This window comes from Lynx canadensis, chromosome D2, assembly GCF_007474595.2.
Source record: "Lynx canadensis isolate LIC74 chromosome D2, mLynCan4.pri.v2, whole genome shotgun sequence".
In the NCBI taxonomy this organism is placed as follows: domain Eukaryota; kingdom Metazoa; phylum Chordata; class Mammalia; order Carnivora; family Felidae; genus Lynx; species Lynx canadensis.
The window spans coordinates 42600692-42627159 of NC_044313.2; the positions used below are offsets into that span (position 1 = coordinate 42600692).

A 26468-nucleotide genomic window follows, 5' to 3' on the forward strand; every position below is an offset into this window, starting at 1 on the left:
GATATATGGGAAATTGGTGTCCCTTCTGCTTAATTTTGCTGTGAACCTAAAACTTGAGAAAATGAACATATTTAAAAAAAAAAAAAAAGTACGTTGCCCAAGTTGTTGAAACGGTTTAAGTGTGTGAGTAGAACATTGAGAAAAATTACTTGACATCAGGATTGGCCTGGGAAAGTTTGAATCAGGAAAGCCTAAGCCAAAACGTTAGGCAGTGTTTCCCAAATTGGAGTTCCATATTCTGTGTTTAAATAAAATTAAGCGGGTTTCTTTATTGAGAGACTGAGTACTTTCGCAGCTCACATGTGTACTGTGACTCTCTAGGGTGAATAGCTTATGTAGTTACTTCCTAAGATTTGATCCAGAACCCATTCTTCATGCCATGTCTTTATCACGAATGAGCCTAAGTCCAGATGAATGCCAGTGGTTACCCTGTAGAGCAGCTTTAAATAGTCAAATATTTCCCCTCAGAACTAATCCAACATAATTTAGTTATCTTATTTTGCTGATTTCAAACCACTAGAATCAACTTCCATGACAATAGTGGTTTTTGTCTGTTTTATTCTCTATCGTGTTCTCAATGTCCATAGCAGTGCCTGGCATATAGCAGCAGGTGCTCAATAAATATTTGTGGAAAGAATGAATGAATGAGCAAATGAATAAAAACAATTCTTGTTCTGTCCAGAAAGTCCTCTGTGTAAAGGGCAGAAATTTTAGTACAAGGTAATTATACATTCTGATCCATGTGGTTTATATTTCTGGGCTATTTGTGTAATATTCTTGCTGCTGTTTTCCTGAAGCATTTCTTCCTGAACGGACACATTGAAGGAGTTAAGAAAATGAAGGAAGAGTGAGGGCCTTGGGTTCTGACCCCACTCTACTGGTGATGATGGTAACCAACATTTGTGTTGGAATTCTTCCAAAAGTTATTGCATTTGGCTCTCAAAACACCTGGGAGGCAAGTGTCATTACCTTCATTTTCAGGTGGACAGGGAGGCTGAGAGACACTCTCCCAATGCCACTCTGGAGGTATTAGCTCAGCCTTGATCTAAGCCTTGGTCTCACTTTGTCAAAGTCCATGTTCATTCCATGGCCCCGGGCTGTCTCTCCAGCTGACCGTGTGCTGGGAAACCATTGCCCCTTTCTTGGTTCCCACATCTGAAAAATGCCCACGGGATTTCTTTAGGTTCCTTCCAACTTTACATTCTATGACTCTGTGAGCCTTTTTTTTTTTTTTTCCCTCCATCTAAATTGCTAAACATCCTACTCTTGATACCAGGGTCATGAGTTTAAGCCCCATATTGAGCATGGAGGCTACTTTAAATAATAAATAAATAAATAAATAAAGTACTATAGCTTTAAAAAGTACTATAATAATATTTTATTTCTACTTGCAATTACACAGCTCTTTTAAAATCTGATTGAAGTGCTAAAGAAAATCAAAGAAATTACGAAAATTTTATTTCTTTTTAAGTAATGCCTGCAAACAATACCTTACCAAAGTGAATTGGTTTTGTTAAGTGTAGTATCCTCAGAAAGGTCTTCATTATTAAAAAAGAAAAAAAATGCCATGAGAGGATTTGTCTCTGAGCTTATTTCAAAACAAAAAATATGGAGAAAATATAGCAATGTTTCTAGAAATGAAGCTATTTAGAACAGAATAAAAATAAATAAATATGAAATATTTAATCACATAGTAGCTAAATAAATAAACCTTTCCAGAAAGAAAAGGCAAAGCCTGGTCCTCACTGTGTTTTTTTACCTGATAAATTCCCTTTGTATGCAAAACATTTGCATTATTCACATATCCTTGTCTGTTTAAGGCAAGGCAATAAAACTACTATTGGGCTACACAGCCAACAGAGCAAGTGAGTTGTTTGTGTTTCTTCTCCACAGGGCATTTTGTTTGGTCTCAAAAAATTTTTTGTGGCCATATAGAAATAATCTACTTTTGGTGTCATGTGAAAAAACTTTACACAGAAAAATCTGTACTTATACATTCTTTTTTGGGATTTTATTGTGCTAAAAAGTAGAATTCACACCGGCCAAAAAAAAAAACAACCCCAAACATGCAAAATATTTTTGTGCACACACCTCGAACACACTACATTCCACCATTGAAGATTTTGAAATCTTAAAATTAAAAAAAATCCCAAAGCAAGAGTACCTGGGTTGAAAAGTTAACATTATACAAGCTAGATTCCTAACACAAGCACTGCAGACACAAGTCACTCCATTGCAAAAAGTTAATGTTTATAAGGCTTAAATAAATGTCAACAATGAAGAGACAAAAACCATAGATCCAAAGTGTACTCCCCACCAGGAAGTATTAAAAATTGATGTTGTAGTACATCCATGATATTAACTTCAAATAGATCCCACCTTAGCCCCAAAGTTACGCCAAACTCGCAAACACCGAGGGAACCATATTCAAAACTACCTTCTTTTTCTGCTACCTTTAAAATGGTTTTATATTTGTTTTGTGTGTTTGGTAAATAAGAGTCCCTCAGAATCTACACTAGCTCTGAGATGTAGAAAAACCGATTCGATCAATGACCTCCTCTGAATGATGAAGTTGTCCTCTGAGATGCGTCACTTTTCTGTTTAATGATCATGTACTTTGTAGTGATCACGTGTGTGTGTGTGTGTGTGTGTGTGTGTGTGTGTGTGTCTGTGTCTGTGTGCGCGCACGTGTAAACCCTTTTAAAAAACTCTAAACTCTAGGGAACATTTTTTTTCCTTTCCTCAAGACCAGTCCCTAAAAATGTGTTGTTTTGTTTTTGTTTTTGTTTTTTAAAGAAAACCTGCCTAGAGCTTTTCCGTACAGTCAGCAACCTCCTTATCCCTGTACATTTGAACTTTCCCAAAATAACAGAAAGCTCCAAGGTACTTGTTGGCAACTCCTGAAAAATCTCCAGTCACTCCCAACAGATTTTACTGTCTGGTACTTTTTAGATTCACTTTCTTAAGGCACCACAGAAGAAAGGGAGGGCCCTGTGGTAGGAGCACGTTCACGTCCCTCCTGGTGCTCCCTCGGGGACACGGCTTCACCCTTGGGAAAAAACACGGGCCTCCTGCTAGGGATGCATCCTGCTGTTTCTCTCTCCCTCAGGGAGAAGGGACACACGCTGGTAGAAAGGCAGTCCCCTGGAAGCCTCAGTTCTCAGAAGAAAAAGTGTTCTAATGCATTCTCATAAAACATGCAAAGAGAAAAATCCAAAACAGGAGTGAGGAGAAAGTAGCAGTGAGTTGGAAGAGTGCCTAAGGATTGTGTGCAAGTGAGAAACACCCGGTCAAACTGCCTACTTCAACACCTTGTTCAATGAGCGTAATAACAGTGCATCCTAAAGGGAAAGAGAAGGTACCGTTTCTAACCTCAGAAACTAACAAGCTTCTCTCTTTATCACCCAACAGCTTTAAAATGCTTACTTAACTCAAACTATCACCAACATTTGAAAGAAGTTTGAAGACTCAAGACTATTTCAATAAACATTTCAATAATTGCTAGATCAACTCAGCTCCTACATTTTCAAAACGTCGGCCAAAATGGCAAATGAGTACGTATCGGTCCATCTTTCCCTTCCAGCAGTCAACACAACTGTACATAATCAGTGTGCTGCACTTAAAGGAACATTTGTGAAGGACGGCGCAGCTCGGAGGTGGGAGGTCCTACCAACACTTGCGTTTTTACTGAGGCTGGCAGAACGCAAGGTTCCTCCTCCCCATCCAGAGTTTGGGCATGTTCTCAGCCCATCCTGCCATCCTGTTTCAGACACTGTCTCTCCCTTCTTGTCCACAGGTCATTAAGCCTGTTGGGGGAAGGGGTGCTGAGGAAGACTTCATAAGTGAGCAGTCACGGGATTGGGAGTGAAATACATGCACAAGACCGAACATTCATGCTCACGAACTTCATGAAGCAAAACAAAGGCTCGACACAACCCGGAGTCGCTTTAAAACCTCCTCTCACACACAGCAGAGCAAAACTGGAAAAACCCAATTACACTTTCCCATCAAAATTCAAAAAAGAGCTAAACCTTCTGGGGACATAGGATGTTTTAGACGGAAAGAAGGTGGCTGAAGGGCCCGTCTTTTCTCAGCTGTCTGCAGCATGAGCCAGAGCCCTTCCTGAAGCTCTGTCAGCTGCCCAGCGGCTCCCAGAAAACACCTCTTAGACGCCTGGACTCCCTCAGCACGCCCGATTCTGCTCAAGGTCTGAAGAAGTCTGATGCTCAGAGGTAGCTCCATGACGCTAGTAATAGAATAACACTTCCTTTTTTGGTGAGGAAAGCCCAATCGGTCTTAGCTAACAAGCCCTCAGCTATGGCTCTAAAAATACCCCACAGCAAGCACTGCTTGGCACTTCATTCTGTTTGCCAGAGAACTCCACAGAACGCTTCAGATTCTCCATAACTGCTCTGAGCTCTGTCCCTGCTCTAGTGACCTCGGGAAAGTGTATCACTTCAAGAAGATGACTTTTTGTTTTTCACTTTAGAGTTCTTGGAATTCTGTCCCGAACGTCTGAATTACAACTCCAGCCTTGGATTAATTACTAGCTTGGTTTAGGAATCTTCGTTTGGCTTCTAGTCTGAACTATGCAAATACACGATCTGTGTGCAGAAGGAAGGACTAAAATTACACTTCAAAAGGGCTCAGTAGCTTCCTGTCTTCCCCCTTTCCCCCCAAAAAGAAACATCAGCCTCCTTGAATCCTTTGTCGCCAGCAGCAGGAGCAGCTCCCGGCCTGTCCGCGTCAGACGCTCCGGGCTCTCTACACATTGATGGCGTGTGCGTGCTTCTTGCACAGGGGTTTGTCCTTCTTGGAGTAGAATGGCTGCCCCTCCAGATTCACGTGGCAGACCTGGGGACAGAGAACAGACGGCCATGAGGCAGGCCCTGTCTCTCCTCACTACAGATTCTTAATGACTTAAGCAGCGTAGATGTTCCAATTATGGCATATTCCAAATATGGCTTCCAAAGAGGAACGTGGAACTAAATCCCAATTAAATTAAATGGCAGACACAAAATTTGCAAGATGAAGATGACTGACCAATGCTATCCAAAATTTACAAAAGGGGCACCTGGGTGGCCCAGTTGGTTAAACTTCTGGCTTCAGCTCCGATCATGATCTCATGGTTTGTGAGTTCAAGCCCCACGTCGGGCTCTGTGCTGACAGCTCAGAGCCTGGAGCCTGCTTTGGATTTTGTGTTTCCCCCCTCTCTCTGCCTCTCCCCTGCTCACGCTCTGTCTCTCTCTCTCTCTCAAAAATAAATAAATAAATAAAATGTTTTTAATTTACAACCAGTAAATTACAAACCAGAATAGAATCATGAGTCAATATCCACAGTTGATTAACATCCAAGTAAATAGCATTAGTAAATTAGCAAACACATCAAAGAAGATGATCCTCATCAATAAGTAAAGGAAAAATAAACCAAAATCTCCATGAGAGACCACTAGGTATCTATTAATCTAACGAGATAAAACAAACAAACCAACAAAACCTCCCCAATCACTTGCTACCATTAATCTTACATGACTGTAGCCAAAAAGAAAAAAAAAAAAAAAAAAAAAAAAAAAAAAAAGAAGTATCTATCAACAGTCAACGATGCCAAAAGGGAATCAAGCCTCCTTGTGCACTGCTAGGGACACAGCTCGGTGAATCAGCTCAGTCTTCTGTAGGGAATGTGGCAGCGGCACTGGAAAGGAGCCATAAAGATGTGCCTGCCTGCCTGGTACCACCGGGGAGGAGTTTATCTTATAGAAACTATTGCACAGAACAACGTGTGCTGAAGCAAAAATTCAAAACCACTAAAACATCTCTCTATAGGGAGGTAACTAAGTAAATTCTTTTGGTACATTTTCCAATGGAATGCCATCATGCAAAAGATAAATCAAATATGGAAAAGTGTATGCAGGGAGACATTATATGAAAAAAGGCAAAATTATACATCCACATGATGACAACATATGAGGGCAGTTTGAAGATGGAGACATCACAGAAAGAAGAAAGCTAAGTAACATTTGTTGAGGCTACTATGGGCCAAGCAGGAGACCCGACACCCTATATACATCATCTCATTTAATCACAAAATCTTTTGGAAAGGTATAACTTTTTCTCATTCCACAAGTGAAGAACTGTAGCTCAGAGAGCCAAGTGTCTTGCTTAAGGCACAGACCTAGCAAGTTATGGAGTTGGGACTCCATGTCCAGATCTCCAAGACTCCAGTTTCAAGCTCATTTTCCCTACACCCCACAGCAAAGAGGAGTTATACTTACCTGAAATTGTTCTGGGCTTATGGACTTGTGTAGAGGTAGCCCTCCACGTTTGTTGGACTAGTCGTATATACAGGCTGGCCCTGGGTGGGCAATACGCCAATGTATCAGAGTCAGCTGGGAGGTCACATTGGCTGGGATGGGCCCCAGTGTCATAGAGGTCACTGAACATTTCAGATGGGGAGAAGAATTGGGGACCACATTCAGGACACTGACATCAGAAGGAGAAGTGTAGGTGCAGTTCCCACACAGAATGCATGAGGATAGAGAAATCACCCTCTTGAAGTGAGTGTAGGTCAGTGAGCATGTGGCCACTCCAAGACAGTTGGAAAGAAAAGTGGCATCATGGTGGGCCCACGTGCAAGTCCCTAATGACCCAGTTGAGGATGTTATACTTGGGATCACACAGGGCTGCCAATGGGCCCCAGAAACCAATGACCTAGAAAAGTGACTGAAAATATCCCAGGTGGGTACAGTGATATTGAGTGTAACCACGCTCTTGTGTGACCTCAAGCTGCTGGTGAAGACAAGCCCAAAATCCAACAGTGAGGTTGGTTTCAGGGAAGACAGAAAGGCAGCTCTGGAGTGAGTTCTCACGGAGCTGCCTGTCAACATCTGGGGTTCCTGTTCTAGTCTGGGACAATGCTGGCTACTTGTGAGAACTTTGATATAAGTTGGAGAGCGTGTTGGGGACTAAAGACCAAGAAGTGAGGAAGGGCCAGAGCTTCAGGGGTGACTCATTGGTAAGAGATGGAGCTGAGGTCAGAAAACATCATAGAGAGGTCATTCTCATTGTCTTGGGCTAGGAGACCCTGTATGGGATACAAGGTGGCTTCATGGTGGAGATCCTCAGACTACTCAGCAGAGGGACACAGCAGGGATGGTCCAACCCCCAGGCTCCATGGTCAAGTGGCATCAGGGCCTGACTGGGAAGGAGTGAGGGTCATGGACAGTGCTGGAAGGCAATGAAATGGGCCAGCTACAACAGCTCCTATGAGGGCTTCCTACAAAAGTTACACCACTGTCCCCCCCCTCCTGATACCCACACCAGTGAGGAAGGTCTAGAAACCCAACAAGACTTAGAGGAAAAGAGGGGCCACAGTAAGACACCTTTGTCCCACATCCTTTCCATTGGAACTCAAGTGCCAAAGCCAGACAGGAGCTTAACCTTCATCCTGACCCACACAGCCCTTCTCAGCCATCATTTTATATGCATGGGACTATAGAGGGGCTGTCTTCTCCTGTTCTTTAATTGCTCATATACGTCAGCTTTGCTTTCCTTTCAAGATTCCAAACTCCTTGAAGGTGGAGACTTGTTCTGGGATACTCTTGTAGTCCCCAAGCTCAAGAAATATTTGGTAAATTGAATTAGTCTAAAGTTATGTGCTCTCCTGAGATCTAACTGATAGGAAAACAGCATATCAGCGGGGAGAGCCAGTTTTTGATCTTCTTTTCTTACTAGGTTTTTTTTTTTTAAGTTATAGGAAAATATACGCTCATCAAAGGTGATTTGGAAATATAAAGTGGTGGATAAAGGACCCCCTCCCCACAAAAGACCCTCACAGTTTTCCAATCAAAAGATTGCTTTCCAAAACTTAAAACCAAAACCGTGCTTCACTTCGATATATCTAAACAGGGCAGTGAGCGCCACACAGGACCACTTTGGAGGAAGATGTAATGACTCACCACACTGATTCTCCAAAGAACAGGATGAGCCTGGCTTCTTTGGGTGGATTCTTTGGGCACTGCTATGGGTCTCTCACACCTGACTGGAATTTATTTGCAATCTCGACCTGAACAACCCCATGCTTTACTGCTTCTTCTGGTCTCTCTCTGGGATTTATGCCACTGTGACCCTCAGCCAAACATAGTGGGCTTGAGGGAGGAGACCCATGCTCACCCCTCCATGTGACACAGACCTCTTGTTATCCTGCCCTCAGAGAATAGGCCTTCTGTGCCACTGTCTGCCCTGGACCTTCTCCAAGTCACTTGGATTCTTCTGGAAGTTGGGTAACCAGACTTGCAGGCAGCATCTTAGGATAAGACAAGCCATGGCTTGAATATAAGGGTCAGACAGCCCTATATGCCTTGCTGAGCCATGGCTCTGTAGGGGACAACCCAAAAGCCAATATATTCACATTGTTACTCCTTTGCAGAGGGGAGGACCTGATGTATTTAAAGGACCCTAAAAGGCAAGGAGAAAATCTATTCCAAAAGCTGGAAAATCAGTGTTTAGATTGAATTGTGTGTTTCCTTCCCCAAATTCATATGCTGAAGTCCTTACTTCCAGTACCTTCAATCTACCCAGTGCAGGGACACGGTGGTGACCTTATTTGGAAGTAGGATCTTTGCAGATGTAATTAAGATGTAAGTTAAATGAGGTCATATTGGAGTAAGGCGGGCCCTTAATCCAATATGACCAGTGTCCTTATAAGAAAACAAAAAGCGTATAGAGAGACACACATGCAGAGGAGAACGCCATGTGAGGACACAGGCACACAGAAGGAAGGCGGCCGTGTGACCGTGGAGGCAGAGACAGAATTTCCGTAGCTGTAATTCAAGAAACGTCAGAGATTGCTGGCAACCATCAGAAGCCGGGAGAGAGAACGTGGCCCTTGAATTTGGATTTCTAGCTTCCGGAACTGTGAGAGAATACATTTCAGCTGTTGAAGCCATCAGATTTTGGTATGTTGTTGCAGCTACCCTAGCAAACAAACACACCGAGTCAATACAGTGCACCCCATGAATGGAGGCGTGGAAACCTGAAGCGCACTGCAGTAAACTTCATGGCGAGGGTTGTCCTATCTCCTCAGTCTATAAAAATTGCTCAAATTTAAACTGCATGGATATTTCATACATTACCACACTTTACCTTGGCAGCTCTGGTTTTAAAAAAAAGAAAAGAAAAAAGAAAGTAGTAGCAGCACATTAATTTTCCCAAATAAAGTTCAGGCAATTGCAGACTCACGTGACAGAACTTTCTCAGGGCTGAATATTCCCTAAATCTAAGGCAGAGTCTAAATGTCGATGACTTCTTGCTGTGTCTCCTCCCCAACCCGAAGCCCTCAGAAGGAAAGTGCCAATCTCATGGGAAAAATGACCTGGCTGTTTGGCAGAAATAAATGGCACATGGTTAATAGTTAATCTAGGGTTTATCTCCTGGCAACTACATATCAAGAACAAGACCATTTAGGAAAATAAAATGATACTCAGCCCCAATTCCTAAAGATTCTCTCCAAAAAAGCCTTATCTCAGCTTTTCATAGGATGAGTCAACAAGCTACAATCTGGTGTTTCACAGCGAAAATTTGGGGGAAAATCCTTAAATCACTTCATCATATCTAACACATCTTATAACCATAGGAAACCATCCATCTCTATTTTAACCCAGGCATCATTCACTGCTCCCAAGTATTTTATTTGTTTGTTTGTTTATTTATTATTTATTTATTTATTTATTTATTTATTTATTTTTGAGGGAGAGAGAGAGACAGAGCATGAGCAGGGGAGGGGCAGAAAGAGAGGGAGACACAGAATCCAGAGCAGGCTCCAGACTCTGAGCTGTCAGCACAGAGCCTGACATGGGGCTCGAACTCACGTCGTTGCTCCCAACTGTTGAGAGCACTGCTGGTGAGGCCAGTTGCTGGTCTGACAGACCCTGGGAGGACACTCTGCTGTCCTTATGAGATGGAGAGTAACAAAGCCACATTGCTTTATACATGCTTATTAGTAATAAAACTGCCTGACTGTGACATATCAAGGCATCACGGTACTTGCCAGCTTTTAAAAATGACCAGAGTATCAGAAGGCCAGAGTTGAAAGGGGTGTAGAGGGTTGGTCACCTGGCCCCACTAGGTCCCTCCTGCCCCTTCTCAGAAAGTGAGAACCCCAGGCTAAAAACATACCGCACAGATGAAGCAGGTGTCATGCCAGGTGTGGCCCAGGGCTTCAATAAACTTGTCTCCAGCCTCCACAGGGAAATCACAGCCATGACACTTGGTGCTGAACAGATTGACGTAGTCTGAAATGAAAGGCAGAGTGAGGACCTGGCATCCAGGCAGGCTGGGAGAAGCATCCTGGACGCACTGACCCAATGCCAGGAGAACACCCCATATCACTGAACTGGGGCAGTGGGTACAACCGAACTGGTTACTTGTCATCCTGCAGACAAATGTTTAGTTACATGATTGGGTTTCTTTCCTTTTCAATACTCTGTCATGGTGTTGTATGGATTCAGGCTTAGTTGCCACCCTTGGCTGGTTTGATTTGCAAACACTTTCTGGATCTGTCACTCACTTTCTGCAGGGTGATTTTCTCCTCTGTCTCTGTCAGCTCTTATAGCCTAAACCAACCAATCCCAAAAAAGAAAAAAATCATATTTCCCAATAGCCTTGCTTAGTTTGGAAGAAGGAGAGCCCTTAACATTTTTAGGAATTATAGTATGTTCTTTGTTTGGAAATTCTTCTGTCATTGGGCATTTGTGTTGATAACGAATTTTCACTACTAGAAACAATATTTGAACTACTATGTTAAGACATGACCCCCATCCCCCACCCCAGCCAAAGAGATAATAATACCAAGTGTTATTTGTATAATGTTTTGCAGCCTACCAAGCACTCTCACATAGATAGTATTATTTACTAGTATCTCAATGTCATGGTCTATGTATAGGTTTGTATTAGCTTTCTTTCCACCCTCAACACAGTGCTTGACACACAAATCGATACCCAACACATACGTGTTGAATGAATGCATGAATAGATGAACCAGTGAATCAGTAAGTCAATGAATAAACTTAATCTTCAAAAAACATCCCTCAGAGATGGAACTGTAATCATTTTTTGTTTTGTTTTGTTCTGTGGATGAGGAAACTGAGGCTAACCAGAGTCACACAGCTGAGACACAGTGGGCCCATCCTTCTCCAACTCAGGAGCTGCCTGTCTGGGTCCCAGGGGCAGCTGTTCCACTGCACTCACTGTAGAACTCTTCCAGATTCTTTTAGAGAAGTTAGATGCCTTTTACAAAGCCTTCATTCCCCTAGAGGTACACTTGTCTCTCCACAGTTGGCTTTTCATTTTATCATTTTTCTGCTCAGTTCTCCTTGGGGACAGTGAGCCTGTTTGCCATTGTAGGCCACATGCGGAGAGGCAGTGAGCCACGGGGTGTTACGAACTTGGGTTCTTTTTGTTTTGAGAGAGAGAGAGAGACAGAGTATGAGCGGTAAAGAGGCAGAGAGAGAGGGAGACACAGAATCTGAAGCGGCCTCTAGGCTCTGAGCTGTCAGTACAGAACCCGATGTGGGTCTCAAACTCGTGAACCGCAAGATCATGTCCTAAGCCAAAGTTGGACATTTAACCGACTGAGCCACCCAGGTGCCCCATGAACTTGGGTTCTGAAGGAAGAAAGCACTGAGCCCAAGTCCCAGCTCTATTCAGGAATTGTTCATACCTGGGACAAACCACCCAACTCCTCAGTGTCTCATCTTTCAGTACCTAAGTTGTGGAGTGGTTGTACAGATTAAATAAGATAATGCATGTGAATGTACTTGGCACACTCAGAAATAGTGGCTCTTACTGTGAATGTCTTTATAAATGATAAAAGGAGGGAAGGAAATGTGATCCAAGTGTCTACTATGCACTGGTCCGACATTAGTGCTTTCCTAAGTTTCTTGGTGAATCTTCACAGCAGGTCTGTGAAGAAGTATTATTCCCATTTTAAAGACAAGGAAACTGGCCGTAGAGGTTCCAGCACACAAGCAGTAGGAGCCTGATGGACTCCAAAGTTCATTCTCTTTCCACAACTTTATGCAGTCTTCAGTTATCTATTTGCCATTGAGCTTTGATAAGTTATATCTCTTGCGTATTTTTTCCAATGTATGGTTTTCCCTTTGGGGTTTAATTACAGTTTGCCATGCAAATGTCGTTATAAATATCACAGTCTGTTAATCCTATCTCTGACAGGATTCTTAATTTGTTTGGTGGGCAGAAATCTATCACCTCACCAGAGCAAAGAAAACATTATTTTGCTTCCTTTACAAAGTTACAGTTTACAGTTGACTCTGTGCTCTGTAAGAACTAGTGTGGGTGAGAAACAGGATCATAGGCTACCCCATCTCCACGGGAGGGCCAGCCCTGCACCCCCACTTCTGATTTCTCTCTCATTACTCCCAGCCTCCAGATGCCCTGGGCTCTGTCTCTCTCCTTTACCTCATCATGCCTGTGTATGAACCAGGCCCTGGGCTTGGAAAACCATCCCCACTTTGTCTACCTTGGATCTCTATAATCCTTTGAGCCAGGACTTCCTCCTGGGAAGCCTTCATCCTCTACCTCAACCAAGAGAGACAAGATGACCTTCCTGGGGGCTTCTCTTGGCTTCCCTGCCTTCTCAATCCATTCATTCATCCATTCAATCATTATCGCTGGACTATCCATTTATGTGATGGCATATCACATGATGATGTATCTGCTTGAGGTTTTTGAGGACAAAGACCCATTCCCAATGCACAGTGTCTTTCATAGGAACTGGCACATACTTGATGGATAAATGATGAATGGAAAAACAAAAGAAATGTCTTAAGAAGTGCCTGCCACTTTGTTTAAAAATTTGGTAGCACAAGTCTTGGCCCTAATACGTTTTTTTGAAGTTAATATATTTCTCATTTATCCTAAAACAATGAGAATATAATTGGAAGTAAGTTTGTGCATGGGTCTTTCCCACCAGGAGCATAATCTAGCTCCTCATTTATTTATTTCTTACTTCATTTCTCCTATTAGGTCTTTATAATTTTCTTTGACTTACTCTCTGATGCCCCAAGTTGAATTCATACCCTGTATTTAATGGATTTTATTGCTATTGTAAAAGGGTTTCCATCCACCAAACCACAGGTGCTCTCTGTTGAAAAAGGGCTTAGCGCTTTCCTAGAGCAGTCGTTTTCAAACAGAATCATCTCGAGTGTTCACTAAAACACAGATTGCTGGGCCCCACCCTTCAGAGTTTCTGATTCAGCAGATCTGGGGTGAGACCCGAAGATCTGCATTTCTCTGATCCTGATACTGCTGGTCTTGGGATCATACCTCAATTCTCAAACCTAACTGAATATAGGATCATCTGTGTGGGGGGAGAGTGATGAAATTCTGCATCTGTAGGTCTGAGAATTGATCTTTCTAGTACCTTTATTTTTTTAATTTTTAATTTTTTTTAGTGTTTATTTTTGAGAGAAAGAGCATGAGCAGGGGAGGGGAAGGGAAAGAGGGAGACACAGAATCCGAAGCAGGCTCCATGCTCTGAGCTGTCAGCACAGAGCCCGACACGGGGCTCGAACCCACGAACCGTGAGATCATGACCTGAGCCACAGTCAGACGCTTGACCTACTGAGCCACCCAGGTGTTCTTTATATCTTTAAAGTTTCCCAGGTGGTTGTGACACCCCACCAGTCTGGGTCACTGCTCCAGGGCAGGCCCCTCCATGAAGGGCTGACCTTCCTACCTCTCTTACTTACGTGCAAGGTATCATATATAAAAGTGTCAGCTCATCATGGCAATTGATGAAATCTTTTTGAGTCTAGATCCTATCATTCTGGCATTCTCCCTTCTGTGTCTTCTTCCAAGTTGCTGATAAAAATGATGACAAGAGATACCACCTCACCCTCATTAGGATGCCAGCTACCAAAAAAACACAGCAAAATTTGCAAGTGTAGGCAAAGATGGAGTGAAATTGGAACTCTGTGCACTGTTGGGATTGTAAAAGGTTGCATCTAGTATGAAAGTTCCTAAAAGCCTCAGAAAATGAAATACCACATGACCCCAGCAATCCTACCTCTGGGTATACACCCCCAAAGAATTGAAAACAGGGTCTTTTAGGGGCACCTGGGTGGCTCAGTCCGTTCAGTGTCTGACTCTTGATTTCTCATGGCTTGTGAGTTCAAGCCGCACATCAGGCTCTGTATTGACAGCACAGGACCTTCTTGGGATTCTCTCTCTCCCTCTCTCTGCCCCTCACCCACGTTCTCTCTCTCTCTCTCTCTCTCTCTCTCTCTCTCTCTCTCAAAATAAATAAATAAACTTAAAAAACAAGAAAACAGGATCTATGGACACCCATGTTCATAGCAGCATTATTCACAATAGCCAAAAAATGGAAGCAACCCAAATGTCCATCAGCATTTTTTTGCCGGGGGGCGGGGGCTGGTTACTATGGAGAGGGACAGTGGTGATAGTGGAAATCTGTCATTCTTTTGCAAGCCTCAGACACAAATTATGGAAGTTGTAATGCTCTCAGCCAATGAATAATAGCAATTTGTATTGACACAACTGCACACTTATCCATTATCTACTAATTATCTAACAATTATCACCACGCACTCATAAGAAAGGAAATGACATCATTATCTGCTCCCTTTTACAGATATGGAAACTGAGGCACAGAATGACTCAGTAACTAAGTCATTCAATTAATAAGAGCTGGAAAGAGAACTTGCCAGTATACAAGAACCCAAGAATTTCTTTTCTAACTTATTGTCAGGGGAAAATAGTTTTAGTCTACTTTGCTTTTCCCCTTGAGGAACTGGAATGTTTTCTCCTTTCTGATTTTAAAGTAAACTAACTTACTGTGTTTCTCTTTCTGCCCTCAAATTGGCTGCCCAGTCACTGTTGCTCTGTTATTCTTCACAATCAGCCTGCTTGCTTTTCCCTTTTCTGCTTGGTGCTGATTTTCTAGTTCTGTTGTATTAACCTTCATGTCCACGTTACCTTTGTTGGAACCTGCCTCAAACCCTCTTCTGAAAAAGGCAGGCTATGCATAAATGAGTGAGTGAGTGGCTGATTAGCCAGGACAGCAAATCTCTAGTAGAGTGCTTTGTCTTCAGAATTTACAATACTTTACTCCAAGTTTAAGGTAAAATGTAGCATTTGGGGAAAAGAGAAACTCTGAATTCAGACAGGGAGATCATAGGACTCTGGAAGAACATGAGAGGGGCAGGGAAAGGGGCTTTCACGTGTTTGATGCTTTACACACTTTCTCAGGTTAAATCCTCACTACAACTCACGAGGCAGGTGTTCATATGCCCCCTTTTTACAGATGGGGAAAGTGAGGCTCAGAGAAGTTTAATAACTCACTCAGGGTTACAAAGCCCGTCCAAGGTGGAACCTGGGACAGAACCTAATTCGAAGTCCAGAGCCAAAGCCTTTTCAGACTCGACCTTGTGGTCTCCAGATCAAAATCATCTGAAGGGTTCCCAAGTGGTTACAAGATGCCACCTGTGATCCACATATTTGGTGCAGGGAAGGGAGCAAAGTGGGGGGGAAAAAAGAAGCTATAGACCCGACTCCCAGAAAACCATGATTCTGCCATTTGGAGCCTCCTGATGGTCCCATGTGAACAGACAAAGGCAGGAGTTCCCCGTACCTGCCCCATTCTCCCACACCACCAGGCCTCCCCGCAGCACAGTGGTCCTACCTTTCTCGCAGTAGGGCTCCCCATCTTCCATGTGGAAGAGGCTGTTCCCAAAGGGCTTTTTGCAGGCTGCGCAGACAAAGCAGGTGGTGTGCCATGTCTGTCTCAGGGCATGCATCACTTCCTGGGGGAAAGAGCCTCAGCTCAGGTCAGAAAGCTCCCGGGGAGAGAGGAAGCTGGGCCTGCTCTCCCTCACCAGGCCCTGGCTACTGCTGGAGCATCCCAAAGAGGAGCAGGACTAAGTGGGCCTTGGACGTGCTCAGGAAAGGCCTGGGAGTGGAGGGGTGAGGGCAGTGGCAGAGGAGTTCCTGCTCATGCAGCACTTTCTGGGTATCAGGTTCTGTGTCAGAATAATCTGGAAGGTGGTTACCTAAGCTGTGATTCTTAACCCTCCCATCAAAGCTGGTGAGGAAGTACTGCTTATGGCCGCCATTTTCCCAGAGGAGCATGGTCAAGGCCATATGTGGGTGCATGGCAAGGTCAGTCTATGAAGTGATAACTTGTTTTGCAGAAGCTCTGCCAACGCTTCAAGCTGTGTGGCCCGGGGCATGTAACCATCTCTCCCTTCAAGTTCATTTGCTCCCCAGTCCCTTGGTGGCAAACCAACTCCCTTGTAGGGATAGAGTTGTTCTCTCTCTGTTAGCAGCCCCTTCTTGGCTTCCTAAGGGGACCCCACAATCCTGGGGACGGGAAGAGACTGGTGGGGAAAATACAGGGTCAGAGGAGAGGGATGATGCCCACTTACCCCCATGATTTTGGTGTTGCATTTGGCACAGACTGGGGCAAAGAACTGCTCATAACAGCGCTCGCAGTAAACATTGCTCTGCTCCTCCACGAAGCACACGTCCGCCAGGGAGGTCTTGCAGTAGGCACAGTTAAACTCCTCCGGGTGCCAGGAACGGCCCATGGCTACCAGAAAGGGGCCCCTGGAGAAGCAGAGAACAGCACCAAGCTTGAGACCAGATATTTCAGGACCCCCCAACAGTATTCATGCTGTGACCCCATAACCCTGACTTTTGTGACTGTTCTAACGAACTAATGTGAAATTCAGAGAAAGCTCTATGCAAAAAGATATTCGTTGTTGCATCAATTACAATAAAGAGAAAGGGGAAAGCGGCTCGAATATCTGCTAGTAGGGGACCAGGGAAGCATACTGTAGAATATCCATTCAGTTGACGCCTGATAATTATAATACAAAGAGCAAAGGTGACCACGCCAATGGTGGATGTTTATTGAGCGCTGACTCTGTGGCACTACCTAAGAGGAAATGTGCATTTATTGACTTATTTAGTTCTTACAACAATCCTAAGAAGTAGAATTAGAGTACCCATTTTCAGATAAGGAAACTGAGGCACAGAGAGGTGAAGTAAATTGTTCAAGGCCAGTACAGTAGACCCAATATATGAGCCTGCGTTGCCTAGTTCCAGATTAGCAGTCGGAGCAGTGGGACTACAAGGAAATGCTTTAAATTTAAATTTTTACTTTTTTGAATTAAAAAAAACTTTTTTTTATGCTTATTTATTTTTGACAGAGAGAGAGAGAGAGACAGAGAGAGACAGAGCATGAGCGGGGGAGGGGCAGAGAGAGAGGAGACACAGAATGTGAAACAGGCTCCAGGCTCTGAGCTGTCAGCACAGAGCCCGATGCGGGGCTCGAACTCACAGACCGCGAGATCATGACCTGAGCTGAAGTCAGACGCTCAACCGACTGAGCCACCCAGGCGCCCCCTGAATTTTTTTTTTAATCTTTCAGTTTATTTATTTATTTTGAAAGAGAGACAGCACAAGTTGGGAAGGGGCAGAGAGAGAGAGGGAGAGAGAGAGAGAATCCCAAGCAGGCCCCGCGGGGTCAGCACAAAGCCTGATGTGAGGCTTGAACTCAAGAAACATGAGATCGTGACCTGGGCCGAAGTTGGATACTTAACCGACAGAGCCACCCACATGGCCCACTTCTCTGAATTTTCTAATTCTTCTCTAGTGAGCAAGTGTACTTTGTTTCTTTCTTTTTCCTTTTTCTGTGTTACTTTATTTTTAAATAAAAATGTATTTATCACATATATAAGCTTACCTCCCAAACACACACATACTATAAACACACTATGTTCCAACAAGTATCACCTATGGTCCATGAAATGACTTGTTTTCCTTTTAGTGTAGTAGATGCCCACCAAAGCCCTGAGCAGCACAGGCCTGTCTGTGGAAAGACCCAGAAGCAACCCTGAAGGAAAGCTGGGTCAAAACTAGCACTGTCAGCCAGCTTGCAACATGCCCTATAAACCTACTGACAACAAGACCAACAATTCCCAGAACCCGGCCTTAGCCCAAGGGGGAGGTCCTGGCACCAGGCACTGCGCTGGGAGCTTCACTCACTTACCTCATGGAATTCTCCCGACTCCCCAGGGATGTGGGTGTCACACAGGTATGGAAGCTAAAGCTCCAAGGGGGTCAGACTAGGTGGCAAGCCAGAGGTACCCGAGGCTGCCCCGCAGCCTTCTTCCTATACCTGCCCTCCCTCCCCCTGTCACCCCCCCGCCAAGGCTCAGAGAGTGGGCGAGCCTCCCCACTGCCCTTCTAGCACCCCAGCTCACGGCCAAGGCTGGACCATACCTGATGACGTTGTTGCAGTGGCCACAGAGCGGAGTCCGGCTGCTGGCTGGGAAGCGTTCAGCCCGCTGAACGATGCCCCTGGCCAGGGGGGACACCTGGGGCCCTGCTGGGGTGTAGGCAGGGGCCCCTCGGGGCAGGGTCTGCTTGCTGATGGAGGTGGTGCTCCTGCCAGGGGCAAACTTCTGAGAGAAGCTGTCGTCTGTCACCCACGGTGGGCGGCTGCCAGACTCCGCAGGGCCCCCGCTGTAGGTCACTGAGGATGCAGGGTTATAGCTTGGGGCTGGCGAGGGGGTATAGGTTGGTGCCGGGGAAGGGGAGTAGGTGGGGGCGGGCGAGGGGGTGTAGGCAGGGGTAGGTGAGGGGGTGTAGGGAGCTGGACTGTAATTGGCCCCTGGGGATGGGCTGTAGGTAGATGCAGGCGCTGCAAGGCAAAAATAGCCAAAGAAAATGTATCAGGAATTCATTTCCCCCAACTTCCCCCGCCCCACCGCCAGAAAACTGTAAAAGGTGGCTTAATATCAGAGCAGTACAATTCCAATTCCTATGGAAGACACGTTCCTGAACTTCTTGATGTCCCAGATTTGATTTTGCAGCAGGGAGCCAAGGGAGATAGAGAACAGCCAGAGCAGAGCCCTCGGGAGCTGGGACAGGGCTGGGAAAGGGACATAGCTATAAATATCTGCAGCTGTGTGGGGTGGGGCTCGGCCAGGCCTTGGCTGCCAGAGGCCTGCAGAAGACAGGGAAAGGGGGGCGGGGGTGCCAGGCAAGCCTCATATTTGGGTCCTCTGGGCCGGGAAGAGGGTGGGAGCGGGTCGGCTTGGCCTTGCCTGGAAGATGCTTTTGGTTGCACTCTGACCAGCGATTTGACATCTGACATGCCTCAAATGTGCTTGCTGAACCTGGACCTAGTCCAGCCTTGGGGACAGAGCCGATGACAGGGCAGTTGGGTTTTCAGGTTCAGGTTTCATGTTCAGCTGCAATTGTTTTCTTGAAAAAGAGTTTGGCTTGATTTGTACTGGGGGGACATTTCACCTTGGTTTGATTGGGGTGGGGGTTGGGGGTCTTAAGAGAACCGCACAGAGGAAGCCTGGGCAGAGATGTCGGGGGGACAGCTCACCCCAGTCTGTGGCTGCCTCTGGGACACCCATGCTCCCCCACATCACTTTAGTGGAAACCGAGAATGTCTGAGTGGCTGTGCAGAAATTACCATGGAAGTCAGAGTGCAGGTCGAGAATGTACTGCCTCAGTTCTGGAACCCCCTCTTCCTGCTCCCTGAGAGCTGAACACGCTTTTGGGGTGACAATGCCAAAGAGCACTGCAGCTGCTCACCAGAGGCCCTCTGAGGCCTGGGCCCTCAAAACCCAGATCTCTCAGATTTGCTGCCTCTGCTGTGGAGCCTGCACACATATTCCAGCCAGCTTCCTCTTCCAGCCAGGGAGGTTCCAGAAGCCTCACCTCAGCTCACAGTCTGAGCCTCTGGAAAGAGGCCTCATTCCTCCTATCCTGGGAAACATGTTGAGGCAGCCTCCCTCCATTCCTGAGCCTGCCTAGGTGGATGGACTATAGTGAGGGGTGCTGAGGCAGCCCCCATCAGTCGCTAGCCTGGAAAGGAAGGTCTTGCTCAGGGCTAAAGTTCCCCACCTGGCCTCTGATCTCTCCCACCTGGTTCTCCTGGACCACCCTGGGGGCCTGCTGCTCCAACTCTACCTTCTGCTCCCAGATGACTGGCCCTTCAGAGCAGGGTAACATGGGAACCCCTGTGCTGTGGGTGGGTAGGGATCAGGCCTACGTTATTGAAAGGTAAAGGGGTAAAATCGTCCACAGCCCTGCCCTGGAACCATCCCGGGAGTGATGCTGGCTTCTAAAGGTAAAACTCTCTCCATGAGGAATCAATCTTCTTCCCACTTATTAAGGGAATAGGCTTGGCACATAGCAAGTCACCTGGGTTAGTTCCCTTGACAGTTGAGGTCACTGAGGCTCAGACAGAGCCAGTAAGTGGCAGAGTGAGTCTCCAAAACCATTCTATTACCCCAAGCTGCCTCTGTAAAGAATAGGAGTCTGATTTCCAGAAAATCTCGGTGTACCGTGTCATTGAGGAGGAACTATCCACCTGGAGGAGGTCCCATGCTCTGACATGTAGCACAACCATCAAGAGCCCTAGGTTCAGGTCCCAGCACTACTGCATCCTGGCTGTGTGTCCTTGGGCAAGTTCCTTAACGTCTCTGGGCCTGAATTTTCTTTTTTTTTTTTTTAATTTTTTTAATGTTTATTTTTATTTTTGACAGAGAGCGAGACAGAGCATGAGCAGGGGAGGGGCAGAGAGAGAGGGAGACACAGAATCCAAAGCAGGCTCCAGGCTCCGAGCCGTCAGCACAGAGTCCGAGGCGGGGCTCGAACTCACAGACCGCGAGATCATGACCTGAGCTGAAGTTGGATGCCACCCAGGCGCCCCCTGAATTTTCTTTTTTTAAAATGGCATTAATAATTCTTAGTACCTTACAGGAGGATTAAAGAAGACAAGAAATATAAAGTGCTTAGCCTAGTGCCGGGCACAGTGTATGCATCATTTCACATTAGTGAGGATGGTGAGGATGATGCTTCCTGGGTCTCAGGGTCTGGATGAACTGCCTGATGGTCACCTAGGGGAACCTGTCCAGGGAGACCACAGGATGCTGGGGGTGGGGGTGGGAGATGTGACACCCTGTAATCAGATAACCTGGGACTGAGTCTACTCACCTGTGGTGGAATGTATGATGTTCCTACCTGCCTCAAAGGGAGTGGTGAGTACCTACTGGAACAACATTTGTGAAGCCCAAATTTGAAATGCTGTCATCCTCTCTAACAACCTTGCATAACAGCCAAGTGCTCAGAGCAAGAGGGTCTCAAAGTGCTGGGGGCAGGGGTGATGAGGGGAACACCACCAGGGAGGGGGTGTGGGGAGAGGTGATCTAGAAGAACTTCAGAGCAGAGTCATTCCTCTCTAGTATATATAATGGGGTTCTGTGCAAGATTTTGTCCCCACTCCTCTCTCTCTCTTCTTTGTAAAGTGTGGGATCTCTGCTAAAAGGATTAAAAACAAAGCCCTAATCCTGTGCCACTGCACAGCCCTATGTGGCTACTAATCACTTGAAATGAGGCTAGTCCAAATTGAGAAGTGCCAAGAACATAAAATACACACCAGATTTCAGGGCTTAGTACAAGCGAAGGATATAAAGTATCTCAATAATTTTATATTGAGTATATATTGAAATGATGCTTTGAATAGACTGAGTTACATAAAATATGTTAAAACTGATTTCACCTGCTTCCTTTTCCTTTATTAAAAATGTGGCTAACAAGAAGATTTCTTTTCATTGGGCAGTGCCGCCCTCAACAGAACAGCAGCTACCAAGTACTGACTGCTTCCACATGCCAGGCCCTTTACCTGCACTACTGCATGTAATACTGCAATCCAAGGAGACAGATATTTTCTAGTCCATTTTACAGATGGGGAATGAAGCTTGGTGAGCCTAAGTGATTACGGCAAAGTTAGGGAGCTAGTGAACTACCTATCTCAAACTGGAGCTTGGGCAGTTGGACTCAACTCCAGATTCCCTGCTTAACCACCCCCTGGGCAGCAAAACAGGCTTTAGCACGCCCCTTCCAAATCCGGCCCTTGCCCACTTTTCCTGCTTCCCTCCGCCTGCCAGACGTTCTCTCCCCCCCCCCTCCAGAAGGCCTCCCAGACTCCCAGATCCAGCCTCCTTTTCTAAACCCCCAAGAAAGTCTCCTCAGGTCAGAGGCACGCCAGAGTCTGGACCCCGGTGGGCCGCTCCCTTGCTCAGATATACGCCCACCCAGAGCTAGGGACCTTCCCTTCCCCCCCCAGGCTCGGGCCGGCAGCTTCCCCCTCCACATCGCGTCCCCCCATTGCAGTGGGGTGAGGGTGAGAGCGCGAGCAGCAGCTGCTTCACAGTCCCCTTCCCTCTGCGCCCTTCCTCCTGGCTGGTCGCGTCACCCCAGACGTGCCAGGAGAGAGACTTGATATCCCATCTCCGAGCCCGGGGCTGTTGCTATTTCTGCTTGACGGAATTAAGCCCGTCTAAATTAGAAGGTGATATTTCACCTCTAATTGGCAAGTTCAAAAGGCCCCTATCGCACTCGGCGGCCTCGGGAATGTGTAATTAAACAAGGTGATTTCTGACTCATTCCAGGTCGGGCCTGGCTCCCCGCGAGCGCCGGCCCCCGCCCGGCCCGCGGGCCGACATGGCCTCCCCCGGCCCGCGCGGGGCCCCTCCGCCCACGGTGAGGCCCGCCCGGCAGCCTCCTCGGCCCCAGGTGCTCCTGGGGAGCGGCCGCCCAGCCCCGGCGCCAGCGATAAGACCCGGGCTGCGAACGCCACCCTCGGCCCGCAGGAGCCTCGCGAGGAGCTGCGGCCGGACCGAGGTCGGCGAAGGACGGGAGCGGCTCGGGCCCGCTCTCCCCGCTTCTCCCCGGGCCTCCTGCCAGCCGCCCGGCCTCCCCCTTCCCTGCGGGCAGGCATGAGTTAACGTCTGCACCGCCTGGGAACGCCGCGGAGGGAGGCCCGCCGCCCCGGGGCTCCGGCCCGTCTCGCCCGCCTGGGCCCCAGCCCTGGAGCGAAGAGAGGGGCGCCGGGCGCGCCCAGGCAGCGCGCGCCCCCGGAGCCCTGTCGCCCCCTGGCGGGCCTGCGGAGGAGAGCCGGCGGCCGGGGCGGGGGCGCCGAAGCCCGGGGTCCGCCCCGGAAGGTGCTCGGGAGGACCCGCCTGGGAAGGGAGCCCGGACTGGGCCGGGACGGAAATGCACTTCTTGCGCCGGGACCGAGCCGCACCTCCACCCGCTGCGGCTTAACCCAAACAACTCTCCACCCTCCCTCCGGTGGTCCCCGTCCCCGCAGGGCACCGCGTCCTCCAGCTCTCTCGGAGATTTTTCACCATTGCAACCAGCTCCGAGTTGGTCTCTAACCCTGTGGATTTTTAACCTCAGAACTGTGTGTCCCTGCCTCTGAAAGGACAGGGAAGGGCACCTCCTGTGGGTCAAGTACCCTTCATTTCTTCCCCAGAACAGGAGGTCTACATAGTTTCGCGCTCGTTTTCAGAGCGGGAAACCCAGGCTGCGGAGATGAAGCGCTTTGACTTCAGAGCAGCACCCCCCCCCCCCCCCCCCCTGCGCACAGGAACATGCCTGATGCCCAAGTTGTTTCTACCACCGCCGCGTCAGACTGGGCTTTCTAACCGGAAGGCTGATGAGGGCTCCTCGGCCCTGCGCATCAAGTCAAGCTCCCCAAAGCAGGGCCCTTCCCGCTCACTCTCTGTCTTACCTCCCCAGCTCTCCGGCTTCATTGAGGATCCTCTCTGGAGTCTCTCATTTTCCTTAACAGGATATGCTCCTGAGTCCAGACTTTGCTGTTCCTCTACCTCATGACTGCTGGACCAACTCCCCGTCTCTTGCAGGACACACAGGAGCCCCCTCCCTGTTCCCTTAGAGTTAGCTACCTGCTTCCCTAACAGGTCATTGGCTTCCTCACTCCATCGCTTTTACCATATGTGAAGGTGGTTGTGTGTGTAACGATTTGGGAGCAGGGCAGAGAACAGTTTGTATACTACTGCAAGTGGAAAATGTCATTGTTGCTGTATTCAAGATGGCTGTACAGAGAAATATGTTGGAAGTACAATGCTTTAAATGAGAAGCGTGTGCCCACCTAAAACCCTATCTCACCCACCCATGGAACTTGCACCAGGGTACCACTCTGGGAACCCTTGTGATCCATTACCCCGTGTGTTCAACCACCAGAGTGCACAGTTCACAGCCTCTCCCTCTCCATTTCTCACCCCCAACTGGAGTTCCTCACCAGTGTTCATTCATTCATTCATTTATTCCTTCATTCACTACCTTTGCTGAGCACCTCCTCTGTGTCGGGCCTGAGTCAGGTGCTGGGGATACAGTGAAGAAAATCTGCCACCACCCTGCCCTCCTGGAGTTCAGAGTCAGAATCCAGTGGGAAGGATGGTGATGTCAGCCCTGGATGGCTGTAGTTGCCCAGAGCCCTCCTGTGGGCACATCCTATAGACCAGGGCACACAGGACCCTCCCCCAACCTGGGAAATTAGCTAAGGAGCCCTCAGGTTCACTCAGCAGGGGCAGGCAGGGGAAACTGAGGTGCAAGCCAGACTGAGAATTGCCCTCGGGCTCTGGGGAGCAGGCCAAACTTTGCTGAGGAAAGAGGGAAGTGGGACTGAGTCCTCATCCCTGTGAAGCGGCCCTGGGCAGTGATGAGAATGGGGACTAGAGCAATGGAACAGACAGTCAAGGGAGCTCAGCCACCAGGAGACCATTTTGTTGCTTATTATGTGTGCTCTCTGAGCCTCCATTGTCCTGCCTCAGCTGAGGAACCCAAAGACCAGACAGAATGAACAGCCTGCCCGGGGTCACTGGCCAAAGCCCGTGGCATTTTCGTTATAGCTGCCTGTCTTCCAGCTTGAGCTAGACCCAGACTCTTGGGGAAACCAACTCCTTCCCTCTAAATCCTCTCATCCTTTACCTTGAGCCTGGAAATCCCCAGCCAGGAACCTTATCTGCCTAAGAGCCGGGAGGCTCCACCCCTGGCTGGTACCGCTCACCTGTCTCCCCAGGGCCAGAGGCAGGCTCCATAGGATGCTGGCCCACATTTGGGGGGAAGAAGGGCTGAGCCTCATTAGCAGGACCTCGCTGGCCACCATCCTTCTTGGGATGTGGCCTAGAAGCCACGTCCAGCCTAACAGCTTCCCCTCCAATCTGCCTCTCACCTGGCTGGTAGACAGAAGGCCGGATGCTGGCGGTGGTGACAACTCGGGGCTTGGGCGCAGGGGCAGCTGGGGCCTCACTGTATGTATGAGTGGCAGGTGCCGGAGAGGTCGCCTTGGCGGGACTGTAGGCAGAGGCCTGGGGCCTGGAACCAAGGGGGGAGGAGTTAGCAGCTAGAAGGACAGCCCCACCCAGGCCCTGGGGCCTGCAACCATGGTAGCCTGGTCTTCAGGAGCCTCTGTGAGGAGGAAACCTGACAGAAATGCTGGGGATTTGCCAGAGGCTGTGAAGGAAAGACTGTGGGGGTCTTAGAGGGGAGGAAGCTGCTCTTTGGGGGCTGAGCCTTCGTGAGTCTGGTTAGAGCCATATGGCCCATTGCTGGTGTCACCACCTTAGGAAAGAGAGAGGAAAACCACCAGCCAGACAGGAAGACAGACAGGAAACCCTTCACTTCCTGTGGAGAGACTACCAGGGTGAGGCTGGGGTTGGAGGGGCAGACGCAGGAGAGAGGAGACAGATGGAGGAGGTCAGAACTACCCCTCTCCCTCAACCTTCTGACCTCCTGGGGCACTTCACAGCCTCAGACCACTGGCCTCTTCATTCCCCTTTCTGCTGGTGCTGGAAGGAGCCGCCAAATCTCAGGTTTCTGGATAAGAGTGCTCCAGAGAGGTCTCATGGGAAGCCAGGAGACCAGCCCCCCAGTATGTGCACGCACACATACACACACACACACACACACAGACTTCTCCTCTGCACAGCATTCCTGTTGCCCTCTCCCCACTGAGTAAGCTGCCAAGAGGTCTTAAAGCTTTTTCCCACTTGTGACCCAGGGACCATGGGACCAAAGTGATAGAGTGAAAGTGTCCCAGTTCGTTGCCCTCAGGAAATGCCGTACTTGGCCTTTTCCCTTGGAGAACTAAAGGCTCCAAGAACTGGAGTTAAGGGGCATGTTTGACTTTGTCTTATTCAGTGTTTCCCAATTTCGTTGTCAGTGAACAACTCCCCACCTTTTTTCATTTAAAGCTAAAGAACACCTTATTGAATACACCTTTGGTTTCTCCCTGCATCGTTCAGATCCCGTTGGGGACCACATGTCCACACCCAGGGCAAATGGGTCATTGATGGGGATGCTAGAGAAGTGAGCCTCTGATAATATACCATCCTCCCCCAGTCCAAGGCTTCCTGCCTTCTTTCCAACTGTTCCCCATGGGCCCAAGTGCTGGGAAGAGTCATAGGATAAGGAAGTAATTTCTTCTCCAGAGCTCTGGGAGGGGGTGGCCCGGAGCTAAGGACCCACTGCCAAGCTCCTTAGTGGATTCAGAAGGGTGTGTAGTGCTGCTCAGACAGTATGGAGGTAAAATGAGTCTC

The 26468-nt window shown here is 47.7% G+C and overlaps 1 protein-coding gene across 6 annotated transcripts in view; it reads right to left on the reverse strand.

The window, feature by feature from the left end:
* Positions 1-1982: 1982 nt before the first annotated feature.
* LDB3 (LIM domain binding 3) overlaps positions 1983-26468 on the reverse strand; it is a 63507-nt gene continuing 39021 nt past the window's right edge. For all 6 annotated transcript variants that reach the window (XM_030334786.1, XM_030334787.1, XM_030334789.1 and 3 more), the window contains 6 exons: positions 25103-25245; positions 18322-18742; positions 16461-16641; positions 15719-15839; positions 10174-10289; positions 1983-4854 (listed from right to left, as the gene is read on the reverse strand). In XM_030334786.1, coding sequence (XP_030190646.1) covers positions 4765-4854; positions 10174-10289; positions 15719-15839; positions 16461-16641; positions 18322-18742; positions 25103-25245 — 1072 coding nt within the window. In that variant the 3' untranslated portion in view covers positions 1983-4764. The remainder of the gene's footprint in view (positions 4855-10173; positions 10290-15718; positions 15840-16460; positions 16642-18321; positions 18743-25102; positions 25246-26468) is intronic.